The sequence below is a fragment of the Vicia villosa genome, linkage group LG3 (genome assembly GCF_029867415.1).
Source record: "Vicia villosa cultivar HV-30 ecotype Madison, WI linkage group LG3, Vvil1.0, whole genome shotgun sequence".
Classification (NCBI taxonomy): domain Eukaryota; kingdom Viridiplantae; phylum Streptophyta; class Magnoliopsida; order Fabales; family Fabaceae; genus Vicia; species Vicia villosa.
In genome coordinates, this window is record NC_081182.1 from 111,737,501 (window position 1) to 111,753,836 (window position 16,336).

Consider the following 16,336-nt stretch of genomic DNA (forward strand, 5'->3'; position numbering starts at 1 on the left):
TTAGAGACAACTGACTTAGATGCATGGGAAATAGAAGATGCTCAAATTATCACTTGGATTCTCGGTACTATTGATCCTCACATGATTAATAATTTGCGATCTTTTTCCACTGCCCAAGAAATGTGGAACTATTTGAAGCGTATCTATAACCTAGACAATGAGGCCAAACGTTTTCAGTTGGAGCTAGACATTGCCAATTACAAACAAGGCAATCTGTCTGTTCAAGAATATTATTCTGGTTTTTTGAATTTGTGGACAGAACACTCTGCGATTATACATGTTGATGTTCCCAAGAGTTCTCTCGCGGATGTCCAAGAGGTCTACAATACTAGTAGGCGAGATCAATTTCTCATGAAGCTTCGTGCAGAATTTGAGGTTGTCAGAGGTGCTTTGCTGAATAGGAATCCTGTTCCTTCTTTAGATACATGTGTTGGTGAACTTTTCAGAGAGGAACAACGTCTTGCTACTCAAGGATCCATGTCTCACGATGTTGTCATTTCTGAGTCTACTATGTTTGCATATGCTCCTCAGAGTAGAGGTAAAGGTCGTGATATTCGACATGTCCAATGTTTCTCTTGCAAACAATTTGGACATTTTGCTCAGAGTTGCAGTAAGAAGTTTTGTAATTATTGCAAGCAGCGGGGCCATATTATCTCTGATTGTCCCACCCGTCCTCCACGATCAGCACAACGTTCGGTGCAAGCATTTCCTGCTAGTACAAGCTCTGCAGTTGGTCCTTCCATCACCAATCCATCTAATGGTGGTTCTCTCCAACCTGAAATAATCCAACAGATGGTACTTCCGCTCTTTCAACATTGGGAATTCAAGGTAAGTCTTCGAATGTTTCCTGCCCGTGGTTTCTTAATTCTGGTGCATCCAATCACATGACAGCCTCTTCTGAATACTTGCACAATTTACATTCTTACCATGGTAATCAGAAAATTCAAATTGCGGATGGTAATGCTCTCTCTATCACGAATGTTGGTGACCTCAACTCTTATTTTCGGGATGTGTTTGTAGCACCTGGACTTGCTTCCAATTTATTATCTATTGGTCAATTGGTTGATAATAATTGTAATGTAAATTTTTCTCGTGATGGTTGCCTTGTGCAGGAACAGGTGTCGGGGAAGGTGGTTGCGAAGGGGCCTAAAGTGGGAAGACTGTTTCCACTTCAGTTTATTTCTAGTCATTTATCTCTTGTTTGTAATAATGTCTTGAATTCTTATGAGGATTGGCATAGAAAATTGGGTCATCCTAACTCTGCTGTTTTATCTCATTTATTTAAAAATGGTTTATTGGGAAATAAAAATGTTATTTCTAATGCCTCTCTTTCATGTTCTGTTTGCAAATTAGCTAAAAGTAAAACACTTCCTTTTCCGTCTGGTGCTTATCGGGCTTCCTCTTGTTTTGAAATGATTCATAGTGATGTATGGGGTATGTCTCCTGTAGTTTCTCATGCTCGCTATAAATATTTTGTCACATTTATTGTTGATTATAGTCGTTTTACTTGGATATATTTTCTTCGGTCTAAATCTGAAGTGTTTTCTATGTTTAAGAAATTTCTGACATATGTTGAAACTCAATTTCATGAAAGTGTTAAAAAATTTCGCTCTGATTCTGGTGGTGAGTACATGTCTCATGAGTTTCAAGAATTTCTTCAACAAAAAGGCATTTTGTCTCAACGATCTTGTCCCAATACCACCCCAACAAAATGGGATGGCAGAATGCAAGAATCGTCATTTGCTTGATGTGACCCGCACTTTACTTCTTCAAGCTTCTGTACCATCCCGATTTTGGGTGGAGGCTCTTTCCACAGCTGTCTTCTTGATCAATCGTCTTCCTTCTACGGTTATTGATCTCGATTCTCCTTTTTTTCTTCTTTTTAAAATTCAGCCTAATTATAATGATTTACATACTTTTGGATGTGTTTGTTTTGTTCACTTACCTCCATTTGAAAGGCATAAGCTTGGAGCGCAGTCTGTTCAATGTGCGTTTATGAGGTATAGTCACTCTCATAAGGGATTTGTGTGTTATGATGTCACTAACCATCGTTTTCGCATTTTTAGGAATGTGACATTTTTTGATAATCAGTTTATCTTTCCATGTGTTTCTCCTGTCATGAATGATATTGTTACTCTTCCTAAGTTTTCTATTATGCCTCAATCTATAGAACGTTATAAACCAGGTCATGTATATGTCAGAAAACACAAACAGCAGGTTCCCACACCCCTTCCCGGCGCTGAACCGCCACCTGATCCTGTAACGGTTGAACCACGACGTTCTGGTCGAATATCTCGAGCACCAGATAGATATTCACCAGACATGTATGATTCCTCACATACTTCTCTGACTGCCACGCTCTCTAGCATATCTATTCCTACTTTCTATTCAGAGGCTGTTAAAGATGTACGTTGGATAAAAGCAATGAATGAGGAACTTCAAGCTCTTCAAGAGAATTTCACATGGGATATTGTCTCTTGTCCTCCTGATGTTAAACCCATTGGCTGCAAATGGGTGTATTCTGTGAAATTGAATTCTGATGGGTCCCTCAACCGTTTCAAGGCTCGCTTGGTTGCCTTAGGAAACAAGCAGGAATATGGAATTGATTATGATTAGACATTTGCACCGGTTGCCAAAATGACATCTGTTCGTACGGTACTCTCTATAGCTGCTTCTAACGGATGGGCTCTTCATCAATTAGATGTGAAAAATGCTTTTCTTCATGGTGACCTGGCGGAAGATATTTATATGACTCTCAAGGTTTATTTCCGTCATCTAAGGGTGTGTGCAAGCTCAAACGCTCCTTATACGGTTTGAAACAAGCGCCTAGAGCATGGTATGAAAAATTTCGCTCCACTCTACTTGGGTTTTCCTTTACTCAGAGTCAGTACGATTCTTCTCTATTTATTCATAGAACATCTACTGGAATTGTCCTACTTCTTCTGTATGTTGATGATATGATTATTACTGGTTCTGATAATGCTTCCATTCAAAGCCTTAAACAGCAGTTACAAGCAGCGTTTCATATGAAAGATCTTGGTAATTTGCATTATTTTCTTGGTCTTGTGGTTCATTCTACATCCAAGGGCATATTCCTCCATCAACACAAGTATGCCACAGATTTAATTTCTATGGCTGGTCTGCAATCGGCTAATCCAGTGGATACTCCTCTTGAGGTTAATGTTAAATATCATCGTGATGATGGTGATCTGTTGCATGATCCCTTATTGTATCGTCAACTCGTGGGTAGCCTTAATTACTTGACTATTACTCGCCCTGACATATCATTTGCTGTTCAACAAGTAAGTCAATTCATGCACTCTCCTCGCCACCTTCACTTGGCAGCAGTTCGTCGTATAATTCGTTACTTGAAGGGAAGCTCTCATCGTGGTTTATTCTTTCCTACTGGAGTTCCTCCTAAATTGAGTGCTTATAGTGATGCCGATTGGGCAGGGTGCCCTGATACTCGACGATCTGTCACTGGTTGGTGCATGTTTCTTGGCTCTTCATTGATCTCATGGAAAAGTAAGAAACAAGCGAGAGTCTCTAAATCTTCTACTGAATCTGAGTATCGTGCCATGTCTGCTGCTTGTTCTGAAATAATTTGGCTTCGTGGTCTTTTGACTGAACTTGGATTTCCTCAAATAGAGCCAACTTCACTTTATGCTGACAATACAAGTGCCATCCAAATTGTTGCGAATCCTGTTTTTCATGAATGCACCAAACATATTGAAGTTGATTGTCACTCAATCCGTGACGCTTATGATGACAGAATAATATCACTTCCTCATGTCAATACTCAGTTGCAGATTGCAGATATTCTTACCAAGGCTGTTCCGCGTCCACGTCATCAGTTTCTTGTTAGCAAATTGATGCTCATTGACAAGCAGCATCAATTTGAGGGGGGATGTGAATAGGAATTAGTTTAAATGTAATTATTTAGTGTAATTACCAATATAGCCCTGTAACCTTTATATATACGAGAAATAATAATGAGAAAAGCATCAAGCCAAGAATTATTGACAATTATAACGACTGTGAGTTGTATCGTGATGAGTTGGAGCCTTTTCCCTCAGCTGCTCAGTTATTTAACCGAAGAAATCCTGAACAACTGTTCTTATTATTATTAATTATTCTATAATATAATAATATGCTAAAATTTGCGTTATTCTACTCATTTAAATTTATCAATATGTTCCCCAATAAATATTTATGGAAATCTCTCATTCCACCTCGTGGATCTCTCACACACAATGTGCGTTTTCAAAAATACTATGTTTTCGGAGGTGTATCTCCAAAAGCACTTTATTGAAGTTAAAAGGCCTTGCCAAATGCTTTCAGTTTCTGCTGTTCTGATAATCAAAATGTGCAACCTAATTTATGAACAACTATATTAACATGCATAGTTTTCAACATTACATCCAATATAATGTGAATGGTTACTTTGTTAATTAGTGATGTAAGTTTCCTTATTCCTTTCTTCATGATAGATGTTGTCTTATTACCTTGCTACTTCATGATAGAATTTGCCTTATTCCTATGTTCATGATAGAAGTTAACCTTATTCCCTTGTTACTTCATAATAGAAGTTGCATTATTCCCTTGTTATATCATAATATAAATTGCGCAAACAAAGTCTTAAGCATAACAAACCAGATAGTCTTCTCAAAACAAAAATCAATAATTAGAGCTTTACTCAAATGGCAGAATTGGCTGTGTCTTTAGTTGTTGACCACCTACTTCCACTGTTAACAGAAGAAGCCAATCTGTTGAGAGGTATTCACAAGGAGTTTGCAGATATAAAAGATGAACTTGAAAGTATTCAAGCATTCCTTAAGGATGCTGATAAAAGAGCTGCAACAGCTGAAGGAGACAACTCTAGTGAAGGAGTCAAAACTTGGGTGAAGCAAGTTAGGGAAGCAGCTTTTCGCATTGAAGATATCATTGATGATTATATGATCCAGGTGGGACAGCAGCCTCCTCGTTCTGGATGTGTAGCTTTGTTCCATAAGCTCAAAAGTATGATTTCTCGCCATCGAATAGCATCTGAGATTCGAGACGTTAAGTCATATATTCATGGGATGAACGAAAGAAGTGAAAGATATGGCTTCCAACGTTCTTTGGAACAAAGATCAAGCAGTTCTAGAGAAGCCCAGATTTCCAAATGGCATGACCCTCGATTGTCTGCTCTTTACATGGAAGAATCTGAAGTTGTGGGCTTTGAAGAGCCAAGGAAAAAATTGATTGATTGGATGGTAAATGGAAGGGGAGAGCGCACTGTAGTTTCCGTGGTAGGAATGGGAGGGCAAGGAAAAACCACTCTTGCCAAGAAAGTGTTTGACAGCAAGGATGTCGTTGGCCACTTCAATTGTCGTGTATGGATCACAGTCTCTCAATCATATAATGCTGAAGACTTGTTGAGGAAGATCCTGATAAAGTTATGCAAAGAAAAAGGAGACAATGATCCTAGGGATATTTCTCAAATGGATCGAGCATCATTGACCGATGAAGTGCGAAACTACTTGCAGCAAAAGAGGTATGTTATTGTGTTTGATGATGTTTGGAGTGTACATTTTTGGGATGATATTGAATTAGCTGTATATGATAATAAAAATGGAAGTAGGATAGTTATCACAACTAGGAACCAAAAAGTTGTGATTTCTTGTAAAAAATCTTCTTTCATTGAGATTCTTAAGTTGGAACCTTTATCTTTAGAGCTGTTCAATAAGAAGGCATTCAAATTTGAATGTGACGGGTGCTGTCCAAAAGAGCTCACTGGTATAGCCAATGAAATTGTTCAAAAGTGTAATGGCTTACCTCTAGCAATTGTGGCCATTGGTGGGCTTTTATCTACAAGAGAGAAAACTTGGTTTGAGTGGCATAAATTTAGAGAAAACCTAAGTTTAGAGCTAAAGAAAGATACAAATTTGATAGGGATAAAAGAAATTCTTGGTTTAAGCTATGATGATTTACCTTATTATCTCAAGTCATGTTTGTTGTATTTTGGAATATATCCAGAAGATTATGTAGTTAAATCAAAGAGATTGATTCGGAAATGGATAGCTGAAGGGTTTGTGAAGGAAGAAAAGGGGAAGACTTTGGATGAAGTAGCAGAAGGATATTTAATAGAGTTGATTCATAGAAGCTTGGTGCAAGTATCCTCACTTAGAATTGATGGTAAGGTTAAATTCTGTCGTGTTCATGATCTAATACGCGAGATGATCCTTGAAAAAAATGAGGATTTAAATTTTTGCAAGCATATTGATGATGGACAATCACCCTTAAGTGGAATAATTCGACGCTTATCAATAACAGCCTACGAACGAACCAATTTTGATGATTTAATTCCGCAAAACGAAAGGTCGCACGTTCGGTCCTTATTAAGTTTTACAAATGAATTATCAAATTTCTCATTTTATAGGACAATCCCTAAAAAATATAGGTTGTTGAAGGTTCTTGATTATGAATATGTTCGGTTTTCTGATGTTCCTAATGAGTTGGGAAATTTGGTCCATTTGAAGTATTTAAGGCTGAACTATATTACGGTTGGTAATATTCCAAAATCCATTGGCATGCTCCATAACCTAGAGACCTTAGAAATATGGCATAGAGACACCCTTCTGTTGCCAAAAGAGATTGGCAAGCTTAGAAAGCTAAGACATCTTATCGGCACAATTATTTCTTTGATTGAACTAAAGAGTGGTATTGGGGAGATGACATCCCTACAAACGCTACGTTGTGTTGATTTAGATATGGATGGAGCTGCAGAGGTAATTAAAGAGTTAGGAAAGCTGAAACAGGTCAGGGAATTGGGGTTGATTAATGTTCATCGAGAAGATGTCAGCCTACTATCTTCTTCAGTCAATGAAATGCAACACTTGGAGAAACTATTTGTTGCATCATATAAGAATACAGATGAACTCAATGATTTGGATTTGATTTCTTTGTCTACTACGCTTCGAAAACTTACACTACGTGGGAGGCTAGAGAAGTTGCCAGAGTGGATGTTAGAGCTTCAAAATATTGTTGAGTTGAAGTTGATGTACTCGCGTTTCACTGAAGATCCAATTAAATCCCTAAAAAGTTTGCAAAACTTGTTGAAGCTCTCTATAGGCATTGGTTCTTGTGTAGGGCTAAAGTTGCATTTTGAAGATGGATGGTTTCAGAAACTAAAGGAATTGCATGTTGGATATGCGGATGAAGTAAGAGCTGTTATCATCAACAAAGGTGCGCTTCCTTCTCTTAAAAAGCTCGAGTTACTAGTACTGAGCAGACTGAAGAATATACCTACTGACATTGAGCACTTGGAGAATCTAGAAGTTCTCCACATTCAAAGTATGGAACTTGAACCTGTGGAAACACTTTCTATTGAGGATATGAATTGGGTCATGGAGCATGTACCCCATGTGGAATTCAGCCTTCACCGTGATCAGTATGCTTCCTTCAGGTGTGCTGCTTCTTCCTAAAACCTATATTTTGGTACTAATATTTACTGTTTTCCATAAGCATGAGATGTTTAGTCATGAAAATACAAGTTTATTTTCTTCTGTCATATGCTTTATTATTTAAATTCATAATCACCAATTATGAGGTATAGTCCTTTAATTTGAAAGACGGTAACTTTTGTAGTGTATAGTGATAATTTGCGGTGATGTGATTTGTCAGGCATTGAGCTTCAAGTGCAATGGCAATTCAGATTCTCCACAACTTTTACTACAACAACACTTTGGGACTTAGGCCTAGTTGACCTTTAATCCTAGAGTATGAAATCTCTAAATTGTTTCTTTTGATTTGATATTTGAGTTGTTTGTAATTGTAGTATATTATGTATGCATGTATTGGGCATGTAACTTTATGGCTTTATACTACTATTTAAAGCCAATATCAACTGCTTTCAAATTATGTACTCAGCATTTTAATTCAACTTTAAACCGTAAATTTCCACGACAGGCCTGTATCACTGTATGTATCTTTCTGTTCCTCCTTTGGCACTTCTATTTACTAAAATAAAGAAGAATGATGTATCTTTCTTTAATAATGCTATATGAAACTTTTATCTTAATGATTGCAGTAAGATATTGTACTTTTGATTTCAGATTTGTGTTGTATGTAACATGTTATGAGAGCTTCCTTTTCAAGAATTGCTAGATCTTATATATTCAAAATAAGAAAAATGCAGTTTTTGTAATTTAGAATTTGCTTTTCTAGATTATTCAAACATTGACAGTTAGATTTCTTGGTATATTATCCTTATAGGAAAACTCGTTCGCAGCAATTCTCTAAGGCTATGTTTGGGAGTTTGGAGGGGAAGGGAGGGGAGGGTTCTGGAAAATAGGAAGAATTGGATGAAAAGAATCAAAAGATTTTGGGTATGAGGGTTTTGGAGGATTTGGTTTTATTCATAACACGAAAAACCCCATAAAATGGGGGAACTCAAAAATCGTATTGAAAGAGGGTTTTGGAGGGCTTACATAAATTTTGCAAATATCGTTTAGGTTGTTATACTATTTTGAAAATTAAAAATTTTGTAATGATAATGAGTCTTTTATCATTCTAAACAAAATCATTTTTTCAAAAAATGTCAAATATTTTTCTATATTATTTTAAAAAATCGATTTCGGAAGCCTTCCCCTCCCCTCCCCTCCAAACTCCCAAACATAGCCTAAATGTATTCTCTATGAAACAGTGTCATAGCTAGACACCCTACTGATACTAATGTATAAACACTAAAATGATTTGAAATAAATAGAATTGGCTGAACGAAACTAAATGTGTCGGTGTCGTGTCAGACATCAGACATGCCTTCAATTTAAAGTGCGAATCAACATAAATTATTCTCTTAACTTATATTTCTTTTTAGTTTAAAATTTATGAAATATGCAGTTTCATTTGCAGTTCCTAGCATAAAGCTAGTTACAGATACACAGCTGAAACTTGTATCTTCTGTTAGATTGGTGGAATTTGTTTCAACACAAGCTTCAACCATGAATGATAATCAACACAAGCTTCTTTTTTTTCCTGATTTGATTTGGACTCACGTTCCAAACGAAGAGTACGTGGCTCAAATTTCCATCAAGAATAGGGGGGAAAATGTTTTCGGTCTTTTATGCAAGATGCCAATAATTTGCAATCTTTTAGTGTTGGCATTAGATGAATGACAGAACACCGCATCAGATATAGCAGCAAGGTTTGCTTTTCAAGTAGAATCAATTTTAGGTTCAGTGCATTTCAAATGCAAAGAGAGTTGCATTGTTTTAAGGTTTGTTTAATGTAATTAAGAAGGTAAATTTAAAAGATACACTAATTTTTAATACTTTTGTTGTTCTCATCCAAGTATTTAGTAACTTTAATTCAATAAATATGGACAAACTACTTGAATTCATTTGAAAAGAACACCAAAAACACAACACTGATATTGACATCGACACAGACATTGACATTGACAAGTCGATACCGATAAAAATTAAAAAAAAAAAATTAAACGGAATTATAAGTCTACTAGGCTTTAAATAGTTATGACTCCTAGGTTTCCTATGGTAATTTCCTGCTTTGAAGTCTACTGATTATGAACTTTGTTTTCACTTTCATGTTGTATTTTATTTCATGATGCAATTTATGATGTACCACCCTTAGAATTATTGGACTCAAACAATGCGGCTCTGGGAGCACGCTAGTACGATCTCTCGATGCATGAATCAACATCTCTAAGAAACAAAAAGGAAATCATAGCTTAAAACTTTGGTTATAACTTAACAATATGCTTCTCTAGAAAAACACTTTGCGCGAAAATCTTAGTTCCAGTCATTCTTCACATCATGTTTGAGCACAAGAATTGGGTAAAGTTTATTCATTATTTTGATTGTGATTACCTGCAAGCTGACTTTTTTTTTTTTTGTATCAGGGGCCAATTAAAATAAACCATACTTTCATTTACTATTAAAATTAAAAGGCCTTGGCATATGCTTTCAATTGTTGCTGTTCTGACAATCAAAATGTGCAACTTAACTTAAGAAGAAGGTGGCACATATTATTTTAGCATGTATAATTTTCAACATTAGTTGTTCCGAATATAATGGGAATGGGAGGGAATTTAGTTCAAAAATCAAATTCCTTTGTTACTTCATGCTGTAAGTTTCCTTATTCCTTTCTTCATGATAGAAGTTGCCTTATTACCTTGCTACTTGTCATAGAATTTGTCTTATTCCTTTCTTCATGATAGAAATCGCCTTATTACCTTGTTACTTCGTGATAGAATTTGTCTTATTCCTTTCTTCATGATAGAAATCGCCTTATTACCTTGCTACTTCGTGATAGAATTTGTCTTATTCCTTTCTTCATGATAGAAATCTCCTTATTACCTTGCTACTTCGTGATAGAATTTCTCTTATTCCTTTTTTAATGATAGAAATTGCCTTATTCCTCTGTTATTTCATGATAGAATTTGCCTTATTCTTTTCTTCATGGTAGAATTTACCTTATTCCCTTGTTACTTCATAATACAAGTTACCTTATTCCCTTGTTATATCATAATATAAATTGCGCAAACAAGGTCTCAAGCAAAACAAACCGCATAGTATTCACATAACAAAAATAATCAGAGCTTAACTCAAATGGCGGAAGTGGCGGTGTCTTTAGCTGTTGACCAACTACTTCCATTGTTAAGGGAAGAAGCCAATTTATTGAGGGGTATTCACAAGGAGTTTGCAGACATTAAAGATGAACTGGAAAGTATTCAAGCTTTCCTGAGGGATGCTGATAAAAGAGCCGCAACAGCTGAAGGAGACAACACTAGTGAAGGAGTCAAAACTTGGGTGAAGCAGGTTAGGGAAGCAACTTTTCGCATTGAAGATATCATTGATGATTATATGATCCAGGTGGGACAGCAGCTTCCTCGTCATGGATTTGTAGCTTTGTTCCATAAGCTCAAAACCATGATCCGTCGCCATCGAATTGCGTCTGAGATTCAAGACGTTAAGTCATATATTCGTGGGATGAAGGAAAGAAGTGAAAAATATGGCTTCCAACATTCTATAGAACAAAGGTCAAGCAGTTCTAGAGAAGGCCGAAACTCCAAATGGCACGACCCTCGACTGGCTGCTCTTTACATTGACGAATCTGAAGTTGTGGGCTTTGATGTGCCAAGGAAAAGATTGACTGATTGGATGGTAAAGGGAAGGAAAGAGCGCACTGTTGTTTCCGTGGTAGGAATGGGAGGGCAAGGAAAAACCACTCTTGCCAAGAAAGTTTTTGACAGCCAAGATGTCGTCAGACTCTTTGATTGTCGTGTATGGATCACAGTCTCTCAATCATATAATGTTGAAGAGTTGCTGAGGGACATGCTGATAAAGTTTTTCAAAGAAAAAGGAGACAAAGCTCCTAGGGACATTTCTCTAATGGATCGAGGATCATTGACAGATGAGGTAAGGAACTACTTGAAGCAAAAGAGGTATGTTGTTGTGTTTGATGATGTATGGAATGTACATTTTTGGGATGATATTGAATTTGCTGTAATTGATAATAAAAATGGAAGTAAGGTATTAATCACGACTAGGAACCTAGATGTTGTGGTGTCTTGTGAAAAATCTTCTTTCATTGAGGTACTTAAGTTGGAACCTTTAACTCAAGAACAATCTTTGGAGTTGTTCAATAAGAAGGCATTTAAATTTGACCGCACTGGGTGCTGTCCAAAAGAGCTCATTGGTATAGCCAATGAAATTGTTCAAAAGTGCAATGGCTTACCACTAGCAATTGTTGCCATAAGTGGTCTTTTGTCTACAAGAGAGAAAACTAGGTTTGAGTGGCGTAGATTTAGAGAAAACTTAAGTTTTGAGCTAAATAAAGATACACATTTAATAGGGATACAAAAAATTCTTGGTTTAAGCTATGATGATTTGCCCTATTATCTCAAGCCATGCTTGTTGTATTTTGGAATATATCCAGAAGATTATATTGTTAGATCAAAAATAGTGATTCGACAATGGATAGCTGAAGGGTTTGTGAAGGAGGAAAGTGGAAAGACTTTTGAAGAAGTTGCACAAGGGTATTTAACAGAGTTGATCCATAGAAGCTTGGTGCAAGTAACCTTGCTTAGAAATGATGGTAAGGTTAAACATTGTCGTGTTCATGATCTAATACGCGATATGATCCTTAAAAAAAATGAGGATTTAAATTTTTGCAAGCATATTAGTGATGATGGACAATCAAACTTTAGTGGAATTGTTTGTTTTTAAAGATGTATCACGTTTCATGTCCGGTCAATTCAAATTAGTGATGATGGACAATTCAAATTTACCTATTGAAAGGTCGCATGTCCGGTCATTGTTTGTTTTTAAAGATGTATCACGTTTCATGTCTTTTTGGAGAATCCCTACAAAATTCAGGTTATTGAAGGTTCTTGATTATGAACGTTCGCTAACATCCTTTCCTTTTCATAAGGTTGAAATTTTGATCCATTTGAAGTATTTAAGGCTCATTTTTTGGGTGCATATTGAACTTCCAAAATCCTTTGGCATGCTCCAGAACCTAGAGACCTTAGAAATAAGGAGTGTATTTACCATTCATTTGCCAAAAGAGATTAGCAAGCTTAGAAAGCTAAGACATCTTATCTGCGGTAATATTTCTTTGATTGAATTAAAGAATGGTATTGGAGAGATGACATCCCTACAAACGCTTCGTAATGTTGATTTAAATATGGATGGAGCTGCAGAGGTGATTAAAGAGTTAGGAAAGCTGAAACAGATCAGGGATTTGGGGTTGGTTAATGTTGATGAGGAAGATGGAAGAATTCTGTCTTCTTCAGTCAATGAAATGCAACACTTGGAGAAACTACATGTTCAATTATATTCTCAAGGTAGTAAATCCATTGATTTGGATTCGATTACCACGCCGCCAACTCTGCTTTGGAAACTTACACTATTTGGGAGCTTAGGAAAGTTGCCAGAGTGGATTCTTGAGCTTCAAAATCTTGTTGTGTTGAGGTTGAAGCATTCATTCTTAACTAAAGATCCAATGCCATTACTAAAAAGTTTGCAAAACTTGTTGATCCTTTCTCTAAAGGGCAATGCTTATGAAGGTTTGTGTTTGCATTTTGAAGATGGAGGATTTCAGAAACTAAAGGAACTGTGTGTTGAAGTTTCAAGTAAATTGAGAGATATTATTATCGACAAAGGAGCACTTCCATCTCTGGAAAAGCTTCAGTTAATCGGACTCATCAATCTAACGAAAATAGCAAAAGGAATCCTACACCTAGAGAAGCTTGAAGTTCTCAATATTCCGGATTCTGGGCGGAATACTTATACTGAGGATTTGAGTTGGATCACAGAGCATATGCCCACTGTTAAAATTAATTATTATGTTACTTAAGTCCAAGGAGGTAGAAATAAAACTTTATCATACTCAAGAGGGAAACAAAGGTGTGCTTTTTCTTCCTAAAACTTATTGTTTTCCATAAGCATGAAATAGTTATTACTCATCTTAATCTTCTTTTGTTACATGATATATTATCTTAACTCAGCATCACCAAATATGAATACTATTTTCTCGCCGTTGACAGTGATAAATTTGTTGTGATTTGGTAGGTTTTGGACTTCAACTTCAAATGCAATGGCAATTCAGATTCTCTACAGAGACTTTTACTGCATCAGTCTGGGACTTTTGTTCCTCAATAAAAAAATTATAGGTTTAATTTGTTGTTCTTTAATAATGATAATTGTGTATGAAATCTCTAAATTATGGATTGGTTTACTATTTGAGTTATTTGTGAATAATAATTGTTGCTTTCAAGCATTTTGAGACTTTATTTTTCTTTAATAATGGTATTTATGAAAACTTAGTCTTAAGGATTATAGCAAGATATTTTGTTGTTCATGTAAGATTTGAGTTTTATGGGATGAATTGTGTATGCAATATGCATGAGATCTTTCCTTTCAATGATTTGTCAGACCTTACGTTTTTTGTTAAAGAATAAGAAAATGACGCTTTTATGTAATTTAGAATTTGGAAAACAATTTTTTCAAAGAGTGGAGTTCATAAATCAAAGGAGGCAAATATGTAGAAATCATTTCACCATAGGATAACTAAAGGTCCGATTGAATTGGATGCACAAATCCAAAGATCCGTGGACGACATAATGAAGTGTCTGAAACGTCCAGAGTCATTCGTTAGTGCCTATATTTTTTCATGTTTCAGAGTACTGTTTATGCTTGTTGTTTGTCATCTGATGTTTGTTAACTATGTTTGTTTGTTATTGATGTTATTTTTTATCTACTCAAAACATGTACTAGCAAAAAAGATTATGCAATAAAAAATATGTCAGTATAAAATATACATATAATACAATCTTAAAAAAATAAATCTACATAGGCCCTCCATGGGCAACATTGATCAACCTAGCTAAAATACTATGAACCTCACCATCAGGGTTCACCAAACCCATGAGGCTATCTAAGTGAACGGAGATGAACTGTAGGCGGCTGTCATGGTCACCTGCAGGAGGTGGAGGTGATGGTGGTGGTGGATTGGAAGAATCCCTAGTACGTGAAGGCCCTGGAACATCATATCTGCGGCATGTGATATGACCCTAGGGTGTGACACATTGTGGAACCGCTCCAGGTATCCATCCTCACGCTGGCCAGGTTGCTAAACCTTAATGGCTGTATCAATAATCTCATGGGGGGAGCTAATGATGTGACTCTGAAACCATCGATCAATGCCACCCGCTGGAGCCTCTGGGACAGGATGTGGGATGCCTTGTATATAATCATCCTGGCGTAGACACCTCTTAGGTAAGTGTCTAGCCACATGGCTCTCACATCTGACATACCCTGAATATAAGAAAGGAACAATGAGAAGGACGATGAGGACGGTGACCTGTATACGGTGTTTAGATGACATCATCCAGCGTTAGAGCATCCAGCCTCCGTCTGTACTCAATAAATCCTCCTGGAATGGCTTGTTTGGCCTTCTACCTCATCGCACATGCGTCAGCAGCCGCAGCATGCTGGATCTTTCGCTCACAGATGTGAAGGAAGTGCTCGTAGATCCAACACTACACAAATAAAAATCATTAAGCTCGGATAAATTATAATAAAACACAAAAAACCATGTAAAAAATTATAATATACCTGTAACAAGCTCAGGTAACCAGCAAGTTGTCCGGTATCAAGACGAGATGCAACATCAAGCGTCATGTACAACATCATCAATGCCGCAACTTCCCAAGCCCAACATGGTGTGTTAAGGGTGCTGAATAGAGAAAGATAGCAGACATCTATATAAACTCCAGACTTATTCGCAAAGAGAGTACACGCCCCTAGATGTAGCATGTACGCCCTAGCGGCATCCTGGTACCTCCCTGCATCCACAAGCTCTTCATAAATCCTCCTCAACCAAGACATTCTAAGGTGAAAGCCTTGAGTCTCTCCAAACTCACTCAGCACCTCCACCTCATCAACCTCCGATGCATCCAGAACCATGTGCACCGTCATCGCATGGTCCCTATGAATTAGTGTGAAAAATGTACTAGCAATCAGAAGGTGAAATAGGGCATCCACATCATCCAAATTCACCGTCATCTCCCCAAATGGAAGATGGAAGGATGATGTCTCCGGGTCCCACCTCTTAATAAAAGCTGATAATAGGGAGGCGTCCAGCATTGTCAGGGAGCATCCAACAAAGTCCATTAGTTGGAAGTCCTCAAATATTCTCCTCTCCTACTCAGGCATCAGTCTCTCAGGGAAGTTCTTCAACTTTGACTCGTGAGAAGCGGCATTTAACATTGGTCGCTCCTGACAAAAAATTACAATTAAAACAAGTTATTATAAATTAAATCGTGTAATAAAAATTAAGCACTTAAGCATTGTTACATAGCTCGCCCTGCCATATCCTATAAGCAACATGGTCAGCGTATCCCGTCAACACGGACCTGTCAGAAGGTCCTCTAGGGAAAGCTCTATCAGTGTGTGTTGATGGCTCCGTAGATACTCCGGTGGTGGTGTATGTATCCTGCACCACCCACTCTTGACCTATCTGATCAACAACCACCTCAACCTCTACCTTAGTCACCGGCTCCCCAACCACAACTACCGACTCCTCTACCTTAGTCAGCGGCTCCCCAACCATGGCTATCGGCTCCTCAGCCTCATGCACCGACTCCTGAACCACTGCCACCTGCTCCCCAACCTCAGGCACCACATCCTCAACCTCAACCTTAACACCTGCTCCTCCAGATCAGTGGATGCTCTGCCAGTCCGACAGTGAGGTGCATAGAAACCCCCCACGCTTGCTGCTCCGCCATCTATTTTTGGTTAGAATTGGTCGGAGGAAGGCGTCCAACACG

General features: G+C 37.4%; 3 protein-coding genes across 3 annotated transcripts; 2 read left to right on the top strand and 1 right to left on the bottom strand.

Annotated features, from left to right (window-relative positions):
- The first annotated feature begins 4,661 nt into the window (after positions 1-4,661).
- On the top strand, positions 4,662-7,952 carry LOC131656538 (disease resistance protein RPM1-like). The gene is made up of 2 exons (XM_058926238.1): positions 4,662-7,447; positions 7,666-7,952. Exons 1-2 carry the CDS (start codon positions 4,701-4,703, stop codon positions 7,670-7,672), a joined length of 2,754 nt encoding a protein of 917 aa, XP_058782221.1. The 5' UTR covers positions 4,662-4,700; the 3' UTR covers positions 7,673-7,952.
- Positions 7,953-10,563: 2,611 nt separating this feature from the next.
- Positions 10,564-13,673, top strand: LOC131662329 (disease resistance protein RPM1-like). The gene is made up of 3 exons (XM_058932096.1): positions 10,564-12,222; positions 12,269-13,412; positions 13,578-13,673. Exons 1-2 carry the CDS (start codon positions 10,611-10,613, stop codon positions 13,360-13,362), a joined length of 2,706 nt encoding a protein of 901 aa, XP_058788079.1. The 5' UTR covers positions 10,564-10,610; the 3' UTR covers positions 13,363-13,412; positions 13,578-13,673.
- Positions 13,674-14,353: 680 nt separating this feature from the next.
- On the bottom strand, positions 14,354-15,653 carry LOC131658804 (protein MAIN-LIKE 1-like). The gene is made up of 4 exons (XM_058928058.1): positions 15,123-15,653; positions 14,977-15,046; positions 14,644-14,822; positions 14,354-14,578 (listed from the first exon to the last, which is right to left on the bottom strand). The coding sequence occupies exons 1-4, from the start codon at positions 15,651-15,653 to the stop codon at positions 14,354-14,356; spliced, it is 1,005 nt and encodes a 334-aa protein (XP_058784041.1).
- Positions 15,654-16,336: the final 683 nt, after the last annotated feature.